Consider the following 18631-nt stretch of genomic DNA (forward strand, 5'->3'; position numbering starts at 1 on the left):
TAATTTCAATGCAAGATACTGCAGACGCAGTGAGCACCATTAAAAAGCTCTAACCAATGTTTTGTCTTCTTTTTTATTTATTTATATTTCAAGAGTACATTAAATATTTTTTAAATGTTATTGTATAGGTGTAAAATAGTTTTAAGTTGGTATATATTATAAAATAAATTAAATATGTAAGTGTGTAGACTGATTTCCTTTTCCGTATAAATGTAGTCAAGTAGCCAGTACTCACGAAGTACTGTCAAAACAATCTTTTTGCTTTAATACCAAATATTCTGCAGTTTAAACTAGATACAGTTTTATGGGATAAAGGATGACAGCCAAGCTACAGTTAATGTGTTTGTTGTAGACTAAATAAAAAAAAAACAACAAATTTCAACAAAATTTTTCCATTATATGCATAGTGGAACTGTTTTTTGTTGACAAGATGTGGCAAACACTGCTCATAACCAGTGCTGCCGTTTTTGGCAGGTTCCTACCAAAAATGGTAGGTTTTAATTCTCTTAGTAGGTTGGTAGGCTGACCTCAATTTTTGGTAGGTTTTTTCAACATACATATAAATACAAAGTTAATTGGTGAAAAAATCGCAGGGTATAACTCAAAATTAATTCACTTCTTGTCGTTTCCGCGTATTCGTTAAGAGTGCAGAAGAAAACCATGGATGTTGAGAGACCAAATACAGTAACAAACGCTCTCACTGTTTTAAATTTCCGTAAAAAGGGTGTAAGTTCTGATATTGACAGTAACTGGTACGAATGTTAAGGGATCTCTTTCAAATTTCATAAATTCTGGGTAGGAAATGCGGCTTTGAGCCTTCAATTGGAAAATAGAGCTATGTGGCAGCCGCATACAAAGATGTTGAGGGGTCCATGCAACTCACTGTAACGACGCAAATTGGTAGTAAAAGAGTATTTCTGGGTCCAAACATTTATGTCGGGAGATAGCTTTATCCAAGCTCGGCACGGTTGTTCATTGAAATCGGGGCGGATATAAAAACATATACCGTATTTTTGGCATGTAGAACATTTGGTATTTTGTTCGAGTTTGGTAGGATTTCTGTTAAATTTTGGTAGGAAATAATTTTCTTGAGTGGCAATATTGCTCATAACCGCCAAAAACCGAGTTAAAGTCTCCTACTGTGTTTGCAATTATTGAAGCACGTATATTAATTTTCTATTTCTAAAAAGATGGTGACAAAGACAATGGTCCACCATGAATTATTTCTAACATACTCTCACACTTCATCCGTTGTGGCTTCGGTTTTACCAATAACACGCTCATATCTCGGTTAAATTTGGGTTAATATTGATTTTGCATGCAGCCGATTGAGACTTCTTACTTTCCTCTTGTACACGACTGTAAATTCGAGAAAGCTACCAACTCGGCTATCGGGGCGCCGCTAAATAATATGGTAACAGCTTAAACTTTTTTCATTTTCTCTCACACGCAACTTTTTATAACAGGATAACATAATTGATAATGGTAGATCTTTTGTGTGTGTGTTAGTCTTGTTGTTGTTGTAACCACATTTGTATGTGGAGATGGCGATCCTCGCCATGATCCATATGTGGGCAAGCTCGTTCCGGTCCAAAAGACTGGTTTTCGCGGGAACGTTATGGCCATTGGTTATTTAAAGGCGCCATTAACTCGCCTTGTCATTCATTTTTTTTTTGTTAATCAAACATCGCTTTACAGCCCGAATATCATTGGCACTCAGTATTAATGCAAGAGCCGGTACCGGCCCGCCCCTCACTAAGACTCTCCACTCGCAACTGCTGTTTGTCCGTATCCACTATCCGCAACCTATGGACGCGCCCAGTAGCTCCCAGTTTAGCTTCTCGTAATCCTTTCAAAAACTTTGATTTTACCAGCCGAAAAGTTTGATGATTCGGGGATCATCAGGGGAAGTTTGTGCTAAAAAATAGTTTTTGGTAGAATAAGACCATATCACAAGAAGTTTTCCAGAATTCTTTGGTAACAATTAAAAAAAATGGAAAAGTCCAAAACGGTTTACAAAAATTTCCTAATATGGGGAAATATAGTTGAAAAAGTAGTGTTTCTATATCTCATTAACGTTTTTGAAAACCCTTTACATTTATTTAGTAGATAAATGTAAACAAAAATTCTAACAAAGGGATTTTCAATTGTGGATTTGTGGCTTTTTGTTACATGTTCTGAATGATTAAATAAATACAGAAACTACTCGCACTTTGCATGGTAGCCGGTTGTACGTTCCGAATTGACACCATGGAGTCAATCCTTCATCGGCAAGGGCTGCCGCCTCAGTGTACAACACAACGATTTTTATACCCTCCACCATAAGATGGGGGGTATACTAATTTCGTCATTCTGATTGTAACTACTCGAAATATTCGTCTGAGACCCCATAAAGTATATATATTCTTGATCGTCGTGAAATTTTATGTCGATCTAGCCATGTCCGTCCGTCTGTCCGTCCGTCCGTCCGTCCGTCTGTCTGTCGAAAGCACGCTAACTTCCGAAGGAGTAAAGCTAGCCGCTTGAAATTTTGCACAAATACTTCTTATTAGTGTAGGTCGGTTGGTATTGTAAATGGGCCATATCGGTCCATGTTTTGATATAGCTGCCATATAAACCGATCTTGGGTCTTGACTTCTTGAGCCTCTAGAGTGCGCAATTCTTATCCGATTGGGATGAAATTTTGCACGACGTATTTTGTTATGACATCCAACAACTGTGCCAAGTATGGTTTAAATCGGTTCATTACCTGATATAGCTGCCATATAAACCGATCTTGGGTCTTGACTTCTTGAGCCTCTAGAGTGCGCAATTCTTATCCGATTGGAATGAAATTTTGCACGACGTGTTTTGTTACGATATCCAACAACTGTGCCAAGTATGGTTCAAATCGGTTCATAACCTTATATAGCTGTCATATAAACCGATCTTGGTTCTTGACTTCCTGAGCCTCTAGAGGGCGCAATTCTTATCCAATTTGAATGAATTTTGGCAGGTAGTATTTTGTTATGATATCCAACAACTGTGCCAAATATGGTTCAAATCGGTTCATAACCTGATATAGCTGCCATATAAACCGATCTGAGATCTTGACTTCTTGAGCCTCTAGAGGTCGCAATTATTATCCGATTTGCCTGAAATTTTGTACGACGGATTCTCTCATGACCATTAACATACGTGTTTATTATGGTCTGAATCGGTTTATAGCCTGATATAGCTCCCATATAAATCGATCTCTCTATTTTACTTCTTGAGCCCACAAAGGGCGCAATTCTTATTCGAATTGGCTGACATTTTACACAGGTCTCCAACATATAATTTAATTGTGGTCCAAACCGGACAATATCTTAATATCGCTCTAATAGCAGAGCAAATCTTTTCTTATATCCTTTTTTTGCCTAAGAAGAGATGCCGGGAAAAGAACTCGACATACGCGATCCATGGTGGAGGGTATATAAGATTCGGCCCGGCCGAATTTAGCACGCTTTTACTTGTTTTTTTTAATTCTGTGGATCACATAACTTAAGATATACAGTGAGGGTCAAAATAAGCTTTCGTTGGCCTTATTCATAAAACTTAGGGAAGCCTTAAAATAGATGTATTTGAAAGTTCCATAAAGGAAATCTGCCAAATAAACCTATTTCAAATCTACTTAGTTATATGATGTATTTGGCAAGAAAACCCCTGCTTTATTTTGACGCTCATTGTATAGAGAATCGCCCTATAATTGCAATTTTAACATGCAATTCCAAATTTCGAGAACCCGCCGTAACTAACATTTTCCAACCATCGGTCAATCCGTGAACTTGACAGGAATTCATTTATAAGAAGACAACTCTAAGTTAAACCAAATCAAATATAAGAATTTAGAAAATGTCTATATCCTTTTGCATGGTACATAATAATTTCCAAGATATTTTGTAACTGGCTTAATCGCTTGACTTCCCGTCGCCGGGACTAAGCTTTGTTTCGCGGGATAATTCAAATACGTTAAAAACTTAATAAATAATGAAATAAATAATAAGTGAAATGTATGAAATTGGAAAAACTGCAATATTCCTTTTGTGAAAGATTTATAGACCCCTTAAGGCTTGTGTATGCTCTCGTAAACATACCGTAAATGCATGACATAACTACCAGATAGTGTACCGTTAACAGCTGAGCACAATTTTTTCTCGCAAATTGCAAAATCATTGTTGCACTAATCATTGATTTTGACAGATAGTAAACTCAATATTTTGTCTTTGGGCAACTGCCACTACCTGTAAATGAATACATCTTGCCGTAAATGTAGGAAAACGTATCAGCTGTTTTGTTTTGACTTATTAATACACATACAAAGATTACCGAACGTTTGTCGATCGTAACCGGAATATATAATTCAGTAAAAACAAAATTTTACATTCCGTGGTTAGACTACCATGGAAAGGTGAGTTCACCTAGTGGCCAGTCTGACCTGTGGTGAAAAGGAAATGAAATGTGAGAATATGTATGCTTTAATCCATGTTAGCAGTATGTCGTGAAACTGGAGTCTATACAGGGATTCCATACACTCCAACACGCAATTCGACCTCACTGTACTAGAACGCACGGCATTGGGCCACCATATACACTGATTTCGAAAGCTTTATATAACCCCAATCCAGTCCCTGTCTCCATCTTAGAGTCATCTATAATGGTACCATTCTCTAGAAATCCCAGTATTAGCTCCTACTTCTCCCTCCAGGGAAGGTGAATCCTTAAATTCCAAGTAGTCTGAAACCATCCTCAGTGTGCCCCACTCCTCCACAGTGTCCAGAAACCTTGGCCGTATTCTGTCTCCTCCAGCAACCTAAGCGCAACCTTGACGGCACAGTTCGGAATAGACGTTGATATGTTGCATACCTAGCATTGCGATCATTTTGTTAAAATCCAACAGAAGTTCGTTTACATTCCTCCCTGCGGTGTTCCCCTTATCACCCACCTTTGACCACACTATCTCCGAAGTCCGCGTTGATAGTTCTGTCACGTAGCACAGGGAGAATCTTGGTTGGATCCCCATGCGGCTCAGAGCGGCGACTTTCGGCCCAGTCACCTTCAGTTAGAGCGACGTCTCGACTTCGCGCATCACTGCGTGCAGGCCCGTCTTCTCCGACCTGTCCTTAAGGTATGCATTTTGTGCCCTTGAGGTATGCCCGAAGTTCTCCCTGACTCACCTTCAAGTCTATTTTGTTAATAAAATTGTTTTTTTTTTTAATGTCAAATGCTACGTTTTGTAATAGCTTAAGGCCTGGTTATGCTCTCGTAAATATAGAACAATTGTATCGTAAATGTAAAAAGGCAATTATGCTTTTTACAAAAAAGTATAAAAAAAGACTTGAAAGTGAGGGTCTGACGTCGGAGAACCTCATGCATAACTCAAGGCAGGTCGGAGAAGATGGCCCTCCATGCAGTGATGCAAGATTAGAAGCGTTTCTCCAACTGAAGTAGTACGCGATGGCGGCCTTCTTGAATATTGAGAGGGCATTTAACAGCGAGGAGATTGGTCGACAGTCACCGCCCTGAACCGCACTCGGAGACAGAATATGGACAAGGTTCCCTTCTGGACACTTTGGATGTGGTGGGCAGACTGAGGAGGGTTTCGGGAGACAAGGACGGGATTGGGGTTATACTACGATACACACATAACATTTCAGGCAGAGCTATGTGCCATAACGATAGACGCAAAAGAAATTTCGGAAAGGGATTTAAAGTTTTCGAATTCAGTTGTTATTGCTGTTGTTGTAGCCACATTTGTTTGTGGAGGTAGCGATCCTCGTCAAGCTCCAAAAATGAGCAAGCTCGCTCAGGTCCACAAGACCGATCGCCGCCGGAACGCTACGGCCATTGGTTATTTAAAGACGCTAATAGACCACCTTGTCATATCGAGTATCACAGGCACCCCGTATTTAAGCAAGAGCTGTTGCCGCCCGACCACTCACTGAGACTCTCCACTCGATACCGCTGATTGTCCGCGACTGCAATTGCAGCTACTCCGTACACGAAGCATTCCACTATCCGCAACCTATGGACGCGCCCATTAGCTCTCAGCTGAGCTTCTCGTAATGACGTGAACACCAAACAAATTGGAGCTCAGATGTGGTGCTTATAAGCATCCCGTGCCGGGTCGAAATCAGTATTGGCGGCCTTCAAGACCGTGGCGGAGTGTGTGGAATCCCTGAATAGATCCCAGTTTCAAGACATAGTACTAACTTGTAGTTTCTTGCTATCCCATATTTCTCACTTTTCACAGACAGTCCACCTTTTCGTGGTGGGCTACCCATTCATCCTTAAACAAAGAAATCAAAGAAAAGGGGAATAGCAGTTTTCTTAACATAAATTGTTGGTTTTGAAACTTCTTCAAACTTCAAATTTTATTAGCTGACACGAAAACGAAACGTAAAATTTTGTTTTTACTGAATTCTACTTTCCGGTTGTTCGGTAATCATTTGCATGTGTTTTCACAAAGCAAAACAAAAAAGTTGACCCGTTTTCCTACATTTAAGGTATGTTTACGAGAGCATAACCAGGCCTTTAATTGCCTCTTAACATTTACGATACATTTATTCTTCATTTACGAGAGCATAACCAGGCCCTTATCTTTGAGCTAAAACATTAATCGGACTGCACTCATTGATATGAGAGAAGTATCCCCTGTTCCTTAATGGAATGTTAAAAGGATTTTTATCTCACTACATTATATAAGGAATAAAGTGCTCGCTTAAAATAGAGAATTTTAGGACTTACCCTTTTCTTGCTTCGGAGTGTAAAATCGATTTGATCAATTAAACTAAATTAAATTAAGGTGCGATTTTCGAAGGATGGAAGGCAACTCGAATGTTGATGATTTTTTTTTAGATATTTTTTCAATAAAAACATAAATGTATAATTTTATATATATAATTTGTAAAGAGGATGTAATTTTTATTGTAAAGACAAAACAAGCGATAGCACAAAAAAAAAATATGGAATTCAGACTTCTATATGATTGGAGGGTTAAAAATTTTTAAATATTATTAGCCCCCCAATCACATTAAAGTCTGAATTCCATATTTTTTTATTGTATTAAATTTTAACGGCCGATGTCAAACTTTTTTTGTATTTAATTTAACATTTCTCAATTTCAGTCTAATGGCTGGTACTATGTTCGTTTTTCACCGTTGAAACCCCTTTTTTCGCGATTACTTTTTTGAAACACTACGAAAATAACAATGATAAAATAAAAATTTTATTAAAATTTTACCATAAGTAATGAGGGAATGTCCTACTGAACGAAGTCAGCAAGTTTTTTTGCTTTAACATCTTTTAACTAAAAAAAGTAACCGGCGAAAAATATCGCGAAAAATATCGCATTAACATAATTTTAATGATGGAAAGACATACAAGTGAGCAACGCGTTAAAGATATCAATTTCAATTTAATCGCCCTTTACATTAAAATAGGACAATAATGCAGATTTGTCGTACAAATTCAGCCATAAACGATAATTCTGAACTTTTTTCTCTACTTTCAGGTCGATTTCAGAACAAATAAATCCGGATTCAAATCGAAATTCGTCGAGAGTCAAAGTGACAAATTTCGGACAAAAATCGTCCAAACGACGGTAAAATGTCACGTTTGGCAGCTTTGATTGCGGAGTACCTCACAAATATCGCCAGCATTTTGAAAGGATAACCACGGTAAAACCTTTTTTCTAAATTTCTCGCGAGTATTCGAACCCAGGCGTGCATAATAGCCTATGCGTCATGCTAACCTATCACAATAAAATATATTGCCATACAATTTCAGAAGATGGGAAAACTTCCCATTTGCCATAGCTTCATGCTCCTAAACTAAATGGCGAAGATTTTGTGCACATAAGATTTGTATAAACTAAAGTTCGTAAAGTAAAAAAAAAACAATTAGAACATAAAGTTTGAGAAAAATTCTGATGTCTTTTAAAAATTTTGACAATGGACAAGTAAACACGTGTTAAGTTCGGCACGGCCAAACCCACCACCATGGATATAGATATATTAATCATACTATTTTCTAATAACTCCATTCACACATCCATAATTGTATCTAAATAGGGACTGGTCTGGATCATATTTGATTTAGATCCCGAGAACTCTTTCAGCGAAATCGGGCAATGAATCCGCTTTTTATCAATATTTTAATGATTTCATTGTTTTCGATAAAATTTTAAATTTTCGAGCTATTATGCCGATCTCAATCGGCAGATCAGTCTATCCGACAGCTATATCCTAATATGGTCCGCGTACAGCTAGGCTATAGCGTGATTACAACAGACGGACAGGCAGATACACGGCCATGGTTAAATCGCCGTAGAATTTTACGACCATCTGAATTATATATACTTTTTTTCGATGTGTTGCAAACGGAATGACTAAATGAATATAGCGCCCATCCTATGTTGGCGGGTATAAAAATGACAGGAATCTATAAAAGAAGAATTATAATCAATGGAAAGGAACAAATTTTGAAACCTAGCGAAACCATTAAAGCCAACGTGGATTTTGAAAATAAAATGTGAGCCAGTCGACAATTCTCGAAAGTACAAAACTTGCTAAAGGCTCTATCAGGCGGCAAGTTTTTTACATAGTATGTGCTATACAATTTTGCGTCTTTGAAAGTTGTGCACATCTGATACATGGCAAATATCAAAACGCAAAAAATTGTTTTGCCTATGTTTTCAAAATCTTCCTCTTTTGTGATATGAAATCACTTGAGGATAGAGAGAGCTATATAGAGGTTTGATAAGAGTATGCATATGCAAATATCAACATTGCAAGAAATTCTTTCGTTTTGCGTTTTCGAAACTGGAACAGGTCAAATACATATATTAAATATATTTCGCCTGATAGTTTCTCTGGTCAAAACAACACAAGAAAACAATGGAAATAGGTGTAAAATTTGCAAAAAAAAGCATGCCCCAGCATTGTATCTGCATAAAAATTATTAGTTTTTGTAAGTGTAAATTATGGTTAAAATATAAGGTTGCACTGGATAGCTATGCGAAACGTCTTTGGAATTGCATAGCTATCTTTTCCTCAAAATGTTCAAAGTTTACCACTTTATAAAGAGTACTAAAATGAAACAGACCTTTCGTGGATTTTAAAAATCATTCTTAAACTACTTAGTTTAAGTGTTCCATGGTCATTATGATAGGAAATTAATGCAAATGCAAATTTTGCCCCGAACATTCCATTAAGGAACGGGGGCAAACTTCTCACATATCAGTAAGTGCTATCCGATTCAAGTTTAAGCTTAATAATAGGAGACCTCCTTTTTATAGCCGAGCCCGAACGGTGTACCGCAGTGCGACACCTCTTTGGGGAGGAATAACTTAAAAACGAACTTAATACTCACTTACCAACACAACGTTATGCTAGTTTTATGATGTTTTTCTCCATTTCATTTTTGTTTTATACAGTACTAAGAAACAATCTTCTGCAACTTCCACGTAACCAAACTTTACGATAAGTTTCAAAATGAATGAAATATACTTTTTATAAAAAAGATCTTTTGTGTTGAATTGAAAAAAATTAAATATTCTATTCCTAAGCCATTTAAGATTTAGTTTCGTTTTTTGATACGTATGTATGTGTATGTATGTTATTAAGTGTGTATAAAGCACTTTAATAGAATATAATGAAATGAAATTGTCTTCATGTTTTGTTTTGTATGAATGAGATTCTGTGCAATGCAACAAATTCAGTGGCTTAACTGTCCAGCTCAATCGAGTCACAAGTATGAATCTGCCGACACCTCTTTGGGGAGAAATAACTTAAAAACGAACTTAATACTCACTTACTAACACAACGTTATACTAGTTTTATGATGTTTTTTTCCATTTCATTTTTGTTTTCCACGTAACCAAACTTTACGAAAAATTTCAAAATGAATGAAATGCACTTTTTTATAAAAAAAGATCTTTGTGTTGAATGAAAAATAAATAAATAAAAATTATTGAAGTATTCTATACATAAGCCATTTAAGATTTAGTTTCGTTTTTTGATACGTATGTATGTGTATGTATGTTATTAAGTGTGTATAAAGCACTTTAATGGAATATAATGAAATGAAATTGTCTTCATGCTTTGTTTTGTATGAATGAGATTCTGTGCAATGCAACAAATTCAGTGGCTTAACTGTCCAGCTCAATCGAGTCACAAGTATGAATCTGCCCGTTAGTACTGTTCCTCTTTTGTTTTGTGTCGTATTTAAGGAATATATCCTCCAATGTTGTCTCATTAACCGAATACTCCTCAATAAGATCGGCGGCCTTTTGTTGAAATTGGGCACATTTTGAGAACACTTCTGACCAAACAATAATATCGTGCGCTTTGATGAAATACGTAAGAATGCCTGCGTGATTTTCTCGCAATTTACTGTGGGGAAATATTTGCTTTAGTTGGTGCGTTACCGCTTGAACTTCATTGTCTGTGGCTTCGCTAGTACGCAGCTTAATGCTGATGGTAAAACCTGCACCATACAATTGCTTAAGTTCAGGAACATGTCCTAGACACTTAAATTGTCCTTCGGCCATAATAGCCAATCGATTGCAGAGATTTTCACACTCATCCATACTGAAAAGATATATAAAAAATAAAAAAGGTTAAATATATATATGTGAACTAAAGTTAAATAAAACTTGCGTCTCAACACTTTAAATGTAATGGAACGTAATTAATATTAAAGTAGGATTTTTAGCATTTGTTAATGGGATATTTTAGTGCTTAAGGTTGTCAAGACAGCATCTACAGTAATCATTGTGACATTCCCATATGCACCATAGGGCCTGTTGACCTACCTAAATAACACATGTCATAGTGCTCAGCAACCTCTTGAGGAAAGCAAGCACATCTGACATTCCGGCAGGTATGTATTCCCGTTTCACCAACACCTCCGCACTAGTCATCTCGTCTATCAGATTCAGTAGTTCAACAAATTGCACGTATGTCAAATTAATAATCGGTGCATTTGGCCTAGCTTCATGCAACTTGGAGCTATCAGTGAATAGGGATGTCCAAACGTCCACAGTGCCCGCCACCCAACCCTCACTGTCGGTAAAAAAAAATGGAACCTATCTCCAATTAGTTCCTAGCAGGCAGTCTAAGACTTCCCTCAGCATTCCCTCTGAATCTCAAAATATCTTTGGTGTCACAGCTCAATATATATATATATATATATATACAATATACATATATTATTAGAGTTAACTAAGTCGTAAAAACCTTAAGAGCAACCCGAAGAACCAATTTGAGTTACCCAATTCATACCCTCTTTATTGAATACTTGATACACATAAGTGTCCCGAATTAGTTATCCAAGCAAAAATTGGATAAAATATTTCCTTGTCTTTTTATATAAACTTAGCAACTTTTTTGCCTCTGTTGTTTTATAAAAACACATATATATATACATGTTTTATATTTACATATGTTTTTATCATTTAATTTCAATAAAACGCAATTGTTTCAAAATTAAAAACGGTGTCCTTAATTGTATGACCACCACTGTTCCTTCGATTCACTGAATTGTAAATAAAAACAAAAGATGTTCACCGATTTCTAAGATCAATGTCTGATGTTGTTTATAGATTATGTGGCGATCGTGAATATATTGTCATGACATTTAAGTCGATCTAGCCATGTTCATCCGTCTGTCCGCCCCTCCGCCCGTCTGTCGAAAGCACGACAACTTTCGAAGGAGTAAAGCTAGGCGTTTGAAAATTTGCGCAAATACTTTTTATTAGTGTAGGTGGGACTGTAAATGGGCCAAATCGGTCCATGTTTTGATATAGCTGCCATATAAACCGATCTTGGATCTTGGCTTCTATAGGGCGTAGTTCTTATTCGATTTGGAAATTTTGGACATGGTTTTTTTTGGCATCACTTCCAACAATTGTGCTATGTATGGTTCGAATCGGTTCATAGCTGATATAGCTGCTATATAAACCGATCAACCAATTTGACTTTCTGAGCGTTTGGAGCGCGCATTATTACTCGATTTGCCCGAAATTTTGGTGGCGGTGTTTTTCTTTGACTTCTTACAGCCAAGATAAGTACGGTCCATATCGGTCAATAACTTTTGAAGAACTTGACAAATGCGATCCATGGTATAAAAGATTCGGCCCGGTCGAACTTAGCACGCTTTTACTTTTTCAATATTTAAATGGAATGAAGGTCATTTCAGTCATTAATAGGCAAAAATTCATTCAATCGTGTAACAGGAAATAATTTGTGAGACATATATTGGATTGCCCAAAAAGTAATTTTCGGATTTTTCATATAGTCGGCGTTGACAAATTTTTTCACAGCTTGTGACTCTATAATTGCATTCTTTCTTCAGTCAGTTATCAGCTGTTACTTTTAGCTTGCTTTAGAAAAAAAGTTTAAAAAGTATATTTGATTAAAGTTCATTCTAAGTTTTATAAAAAATGCATTTACTTTCTTTTAAAAAATCCGCAATTACTTTTTGGGCAACCCAATATATTATAAAGGGTGATTTTTTTGAGGTTAGAATTTTCATGCATTAGTATTTGACAGATCACGTGGGATTTCAGACATGGTGTCAAAGAGAAAGATGCTCAGTATGCTTTGACATTTCATCATGAATAGACTTACTAACGAGCAACGCTTGCAAATCATTGAATTTTATTACCAAAATCAGTGTTCGGTTCGAAATGTGTTCAAATTTTGACAAATTTTGTTCAGCGATGAGGCTCATTTCTGGTTGAATAGCTACGTAAATAAGCAAAATTGCCGCATTTGGAGTGAAGAGCAACCAGAAGCCGTTCAAGAACTGCCCATGCATCCCGAAAAATGCACTGTTTGGTGTGGTTTGTACGCTGGTGGAATCATTGGACCGTATTTTTTCAAAGATGCTGTTGGACGCAACGTTACGGTGAATGAACACATTTCGAACCGAACACTGATTTTGGTAATAAAATTCAATGATTTGCAAGCGTTGCTCGTTAGTAAGTCTATTCATGATGAAATGTCAAAGCATACTGAGCATCTTTCTCTTTGACACCATGTCTGAAATCCCACGTGATCTGTCAAATACTAATGCATGAAAATCCTAACCTCAAAAAAATCACCCTTTACATGTCCTTTCAATCCCAATCCCATGACCCGATCGAGTTCTTCATCGGCAAGGGCTGCCGCCTCACTGTATAACGTCACATTGTTACAACAACAACAACATATCTGTTCTTTATTTACATTGGAGTATATTAAATACATTCCAAATTACATTTACAATAGTAAAAAGTTCATTGTGAACATAGGGCGCAGTTCAGAAAAAGAATAACATATATTCGCTTGGTTCTAGAAGACTTTAATGGCAACCACGAGTTGATCATTGTATTTCATCACCTCTGATTATAATGACATCTGATAGAATACCAATTGGCGTTTAATTTAAACGATCACCCTACCCCATTCTCAGTTATTCGAGTTATTGAACTTGACCATGTGTATTCGAATATTTTAGGGTCCATGTCAATCATGGCGGTTGGATGCATGTTAACTGATCACAATTTAATTTACTGCCAAGTGAATATTGATGAACAGTTAGATAATATTGTCAGACATAATTACTCCTTTTGCGATTATGATAAATTGAAGACTACTATTGATTCCCACCTTCAGACTCTTTCTCTCTTGGGAGCACCCACCGAGGACCTTAATAATTTTGTTACGCATGTAAAAACTGCTGTAGATTGTTCTACCGTCACAAAACCCCTAAATGTAAACCAAAGAAATGCCATTGCACCATGGATAAATGGGAATCTCTTGAAATTGATTGACTATAAGAATCGATTATTGAAATTAAGAAGGAAATGTCGCAATAATGACAGTATAAATAGCCAATTGAAAAGAATCAGTAAAGTTATTAGAAATTCGTCAAGAAATTCAATGAACAATTACTATATAAATAATCTGGCTGACATCAAAAATAATCCAAAGAAAACATGGCGCTTTTTAAATGAAACTCTGGGAAGAAATATTAAAACACAGCTATCTTTTAAAGATGATGATGGTAATATCATAACGAATGATAGGAAGAAGGCCGAGTTATGTAACACTTTCTTTCTTAAGTCTGTTATAAATCTAAAAAATATGATACCGATGTACCCAGGAGACAGTTGCAATTCATTGGGAACCCTATGTTACAACCAAAACCATCTTGATTTACATTTTACCACACAAAGTGAAATAGAAAGTGAAATCTCAGCGCTTAAATTAAATAAAAGTTGTGGTCATGATAATTTGCCGCACAACGTACTCAAAGTTTGCAGTAGCAATGTCAATCATTATTTGCTGAACATTTTTAACAGCATGATAGCGACATCAACTTACCCACAAAGCCTTAAGATACATAAGGTAATACCCATTCCTAAGGGTAGAAATTCAACAGTTATTGAAAATTTAAGACCTATTTCTGTGTTGCCATCTATAAATATTATATATGAACGAATTATTCATCGGCAAATGGCTGCATTCTTAGAAACGAACCGAATACTTACTGATTGTCAATATGGTTTTCGCAGAGGATGTGGAACTGACGAAGCTGTTATTAATGTACAAAACTATATATGCAAAATGTTGGATAAAGGTCACAATGGCGTAGTAGGCATCTTCTTTGATTTATCTAAAGCTTTTGATATGATTGATCACAACATTTTATTAAAGAAGCTGGAATTTTATGGCATTCGCGGTAGTGTACTACGGCTTTTCAAATCTTATCTGGTGAATCGAAAACAATTTGTGCAAATGGGGGACAGTAAAAGCCAACTGGCTTCTATTGAACATGGTGTACCGCAAGGCAGTGTACTAGGCCCGTTGCTGTTTTTAATCTATGTTAATGACCTATGCAATTTGGAGCTAAAAGGACGGCTATTTATGTATGCGGATGACATATGTCTTTTTTATCCGTACAAGTCCACGACCGTGGTTAAAACTTATATGGAACGAGATTCTGCATTAATTTTTGAGTATATGCGACTGAACAAATTGTTTATAAATAGAAAGAAAACTAAATTAATCAGATTTAAACCATACCCTGGCCATAATATGGACTTTAGCATCACTGTGGATGGAGAAACTATAAACGAAGTGAATGTTGTCAAATATTTGGGCATATATATGCAGTCAAACCTTAACTGGAATCATCACATAAATCAGCTAAAGTTGAAAATATCTCCAGCACTTGGATTGTTGTATAAGTTCAAATACAAGTTCGACGAAAGAACCAAATATCTAATTTATCAAACATTAATACAGAGCCATCTTAACTATTTGGCTGTGGTCTATGCATACAGGAACACAGGCGAGTTAAAATCATTGCAAAGGCTTCAAAACAAAGCTCTGAAAACTGTTGCAAACTTACCATTACTTTATCCCACCGTTTCATTATACGACAGTGTTTTTCCAACTATTTTGCCAATTCATGGAATTTATAAGTTGCAGCTTCTTCTGTACGTATATAAATGCATTCACCACATAGGGCACCACACAATTGAATTTAATCTAAACCAAGTTTCATTCAACACCCGCAACAATCAACAGCTGGGAGTAGCATTGTGCCGCACAGAGACCACAAAACAGAGAGTAGAATATTCTGGCAGTCATGAGTTTAATGATATACCGAGCGATATAAAGTCTAACCCAATTTCAATTTTTAAAAGATTGCTAAGGAATTACCTTAAAACACAAACTGAAACACTTTTGTAAATTAAATTAATTTTCTTCTAATAAGATCATTAACCTTTAACATCGTTTAATTTATTACTGATCAAACATTGTATTAAAATAATTGAATTTTGTTATTTTGCCAACTAGCCTCTATTATGCCTAATGGCGCTGAGGCGTTTATAAAAACTAATTGTAAGTTTTATAACGTATAAGTAAAAAATAAAAAAAAAAAAAAAAAAAAAAAAAAAAAAAAAAAAGATTCCTAGCCATCATAAACGCAATATACGCTCGCCTTATAACCGCTCAACCTTAAATTTTACATTAAATACTAATTGTTCTCGATGCCTGGACAATGGACAGAGTGATCGACTAACTTCATTACTAAAACTAAATTCGTAATAAAGATGACAATTTGTACACCATCACCACACATATTAACTGAGGTTTTCTTAAATAAAGCTTCCCAGTCGAATAACCGTACTTTTCCCAATTCTTCATTTAGATTAGACACTCGATGTAGGCCGACATATAAATGTAAAAGTCAAAGACGCAAATATTCCGCATATGCTACAACAATTTGTGGCAAAGTCAAAATTGCCAATCCCACGGCAGCATGTTGTACGCATCGGATTGACCCGATGGAGTCCTTCTTCGGCAAGAGCTGCCGCCTCAGTGCATATGTTCATCCTTTTTTCGTCATAGGAGAGGCAAATCCCGCAGTGCCTTCTCCAATTACTTCTGGTCCGTGCCGGGATTGAAAGGAACCCCGAACCCTTGTTCTGCCAGAACCGCCTCAATCATCGGTCGGTGTCGGTGAGGTGAAACCAGTGCATGGAGTGGGTGCATTTCCGATCTTGCTCTGTCCTTACGTCACTACGGAAGTATAGTCGCATTGAATAATTGGTTGCAGCGATCCAGTAGAAAAAGCTGACCAACACCTGCAGCCTGCGTAGTTGTCACGGATACAATGTGCTACGTAAGGATCGCTTAAGGAGTGGAGGTGGGGGATTATACACCATTCCGTGCAGTAAAGACCAATCTCGCCTGGCGCTAGTGACCCCAACATGGAGTGTATGGAAATAGGAGTCAGGTCCGGTAGTGCCGAGATAGAGCTATACAACGTGTACATACCGCCGGTTGGTAGTTGTGACCCAATGAATGGCCAAGCTTACAAGCCCGACAAGTAAGCTACTGTCTGGCCATTATCGTCTGTTTCTAAGAGACTTTTATGCGTATCACGTTTCATGGCATTCTCCCCTAGGTAACAATCAGCGGGGCATAGCTTTGGCAGAGCAGATTAAAAGCTCCAGGTTTTGCAAGCTTACAAGCCTGACAAGTAAGCTACTGTCTGGCCATCATCTTCTGGTTCTAGGAGATTTTAATGCGCATCACGTTTCATGGCATTCTCCCCTAGGTAACGATCAGCGGGGCATAGCTTTGGCAGAGCAGATTGAAAGCTCCCCGTTTTGCACGGTTATTGTTGTTGTAGCAGTTTATTGTGTACTATCATTCGTCTGCTTGATTCTGTTGAGTGTCATGACCCAGGAACTCCGCGACTAAGATGGGGTGCGTCCACAGGGATCTGGGTCTGAGTGGGTTTGGCCGGGCAGTTAAACAGGTGACGTGTATCGTGCGGTCCCTGGTTACAATCGGGACATACATCTTGCGCGTCGGCATCAATCCTAGCTCTGTGGGAATTGAGGCGGCTGCATCTGCCGGAACGTAATTGACGTGTAGATCTACCTTAAGGCTTCTGGGCGGTGGGTATCTATCCACAAGATGATGATTTGGATGATTTCTGCGATAACAGCCCAAAAGGTATTGCTTAGACAGCATGTAGTTGTGTCTTCGCACTGGTAGGATCTTTGTCTCCTGATGGAGGTGGTCCACATGAGAACTGAGGAGACAGCCCGTCGCAGTTCGGAGGGCGGCATTCTGACAGATCTGAATATTATTCCACTGCGTGTCACAAAGTTGACGTGACCACACTGGCGCTGCATAACTTACCACAGACCGGCCAATTGCTTTGTACGTGGTCAACAAGGTTTCTTTGTCTGCACCCCAAGTGCTGCCAGCGAGTGACTTGAGGACCTTGTTTCTACTTTTGACTTTATTGCAGATTGCTGTGGCATGTGGGGAGAAAGTGTAGGAGCTGTCAAATGTGACGCCAAGTATTTTGGGACACTTGATGGTCGGAATCATTTCTCCATCGACCATCACAGTCAGCTCAGTATTCACCTCACGCGTATTTGTAGTGAACAGTGTGGCTGAAGATTTGGTGGCGGATATCTTCAGATTTCTGGCAGCGAAATATGAGGCAAGCTCGTTGAGGTAGACGTTCAACCTATCGCAGATGTCATCAATGGGTGGGGGGCCTGATGCCATGATCGTACAATCGTCCGCATATGATACGATCTCTATGCCGTCTGGAGGAGGTGGGATGGAGGATAGGTAGAGGTTAAACAGAGCCGGAGATATCACCCCACCTTGGGGAAATCCCTGTTTCACTCTACGGTGTTTTGACTTCTTATCCCTAAATTCCACAACAGATAATTAGCGACCCAACGTTTCAGGCCTGGCTGGAGGGACGTGTTGGCGATGTCCTCAAAAAATTTGGCATGGCTGACGAATGCCTTCGACAGGTCCAGTGCCACGAGGACCGTCCTATCACATGGCCTGGGTTGATTGAAGCCACGGCAAATGTGTGTGGTGATGGCATGCAAAGCTGTTGTCGTGCTGTGCAGTCTCCGAAATCCGTGTTGATGCTCGGCGAATGGAAATTCTCCTACGAGGCTCGGGAGGAGTAATGCCTCAAGCGTCTTAGCCACTGGTGAGAGAAGGGAGATCGGTCTGTACGATTCCCCCAAACTCGGGTCTTTACCAGGCTTCAGTAGCGGGATCACTCT

The 18631-nt window shown here is 37.9% G+C and overlaps 1 protein-coding gene and 1 long non-coding RNA gene across 2 annotated transcripts in view; both read right to left on the bottom strand.

Moving 5' to 3' along the window:
• Positions 1–4343: 4343 nt before the first annotated feature.
• Positions 4344–6853, bottom strand: LOC106091719 (uncharacterized). Its single transcript, XR_001222040.2, has 2 exons — positions 4964–6853; positions 4344–4884 (listed from the first exon to the last, which is right to left on the bottom strand). It is a non-coding gene; the product is annotated as an uncharacterized LOC106091719 (long non-coding RNA).
• Positions 6854–10100: 3247 nt separating this feature from the next.
• Positions 10101–18631, bottom strand: part of LOC106091723 (ATP-binding cassette sub-family A member 2) — a 70443-nt gene continuing 61912 nt past the window's right edge. The window contains exon 21 of the mRNA XM_013258358.2: positions 10101–10610. Within this exon, the coding sequence (XP_013113812.2) occupies positions 10169–10610 (442 nt within the window). The 3' untranslated portion in view covers positions 10101–10168. The remainder of the gene's footprint in view (positions 10611–18631) is intronic.

The sequence above is a fragment of the Stomoxys calcitrans genome, chromosome 3, assembly GCF_963082655.1.
Source record: "Stomoxys calcitrans chromosome 3, idStoCalc2.1, whole genome shotgun sequence".
Classification (NCBI taxonomy): Eukaryota; Metazoa; Arthropoda; class Insecta; order Diptera; family Muscidae; genus Stomoxys; species Stomoxys calcitrans.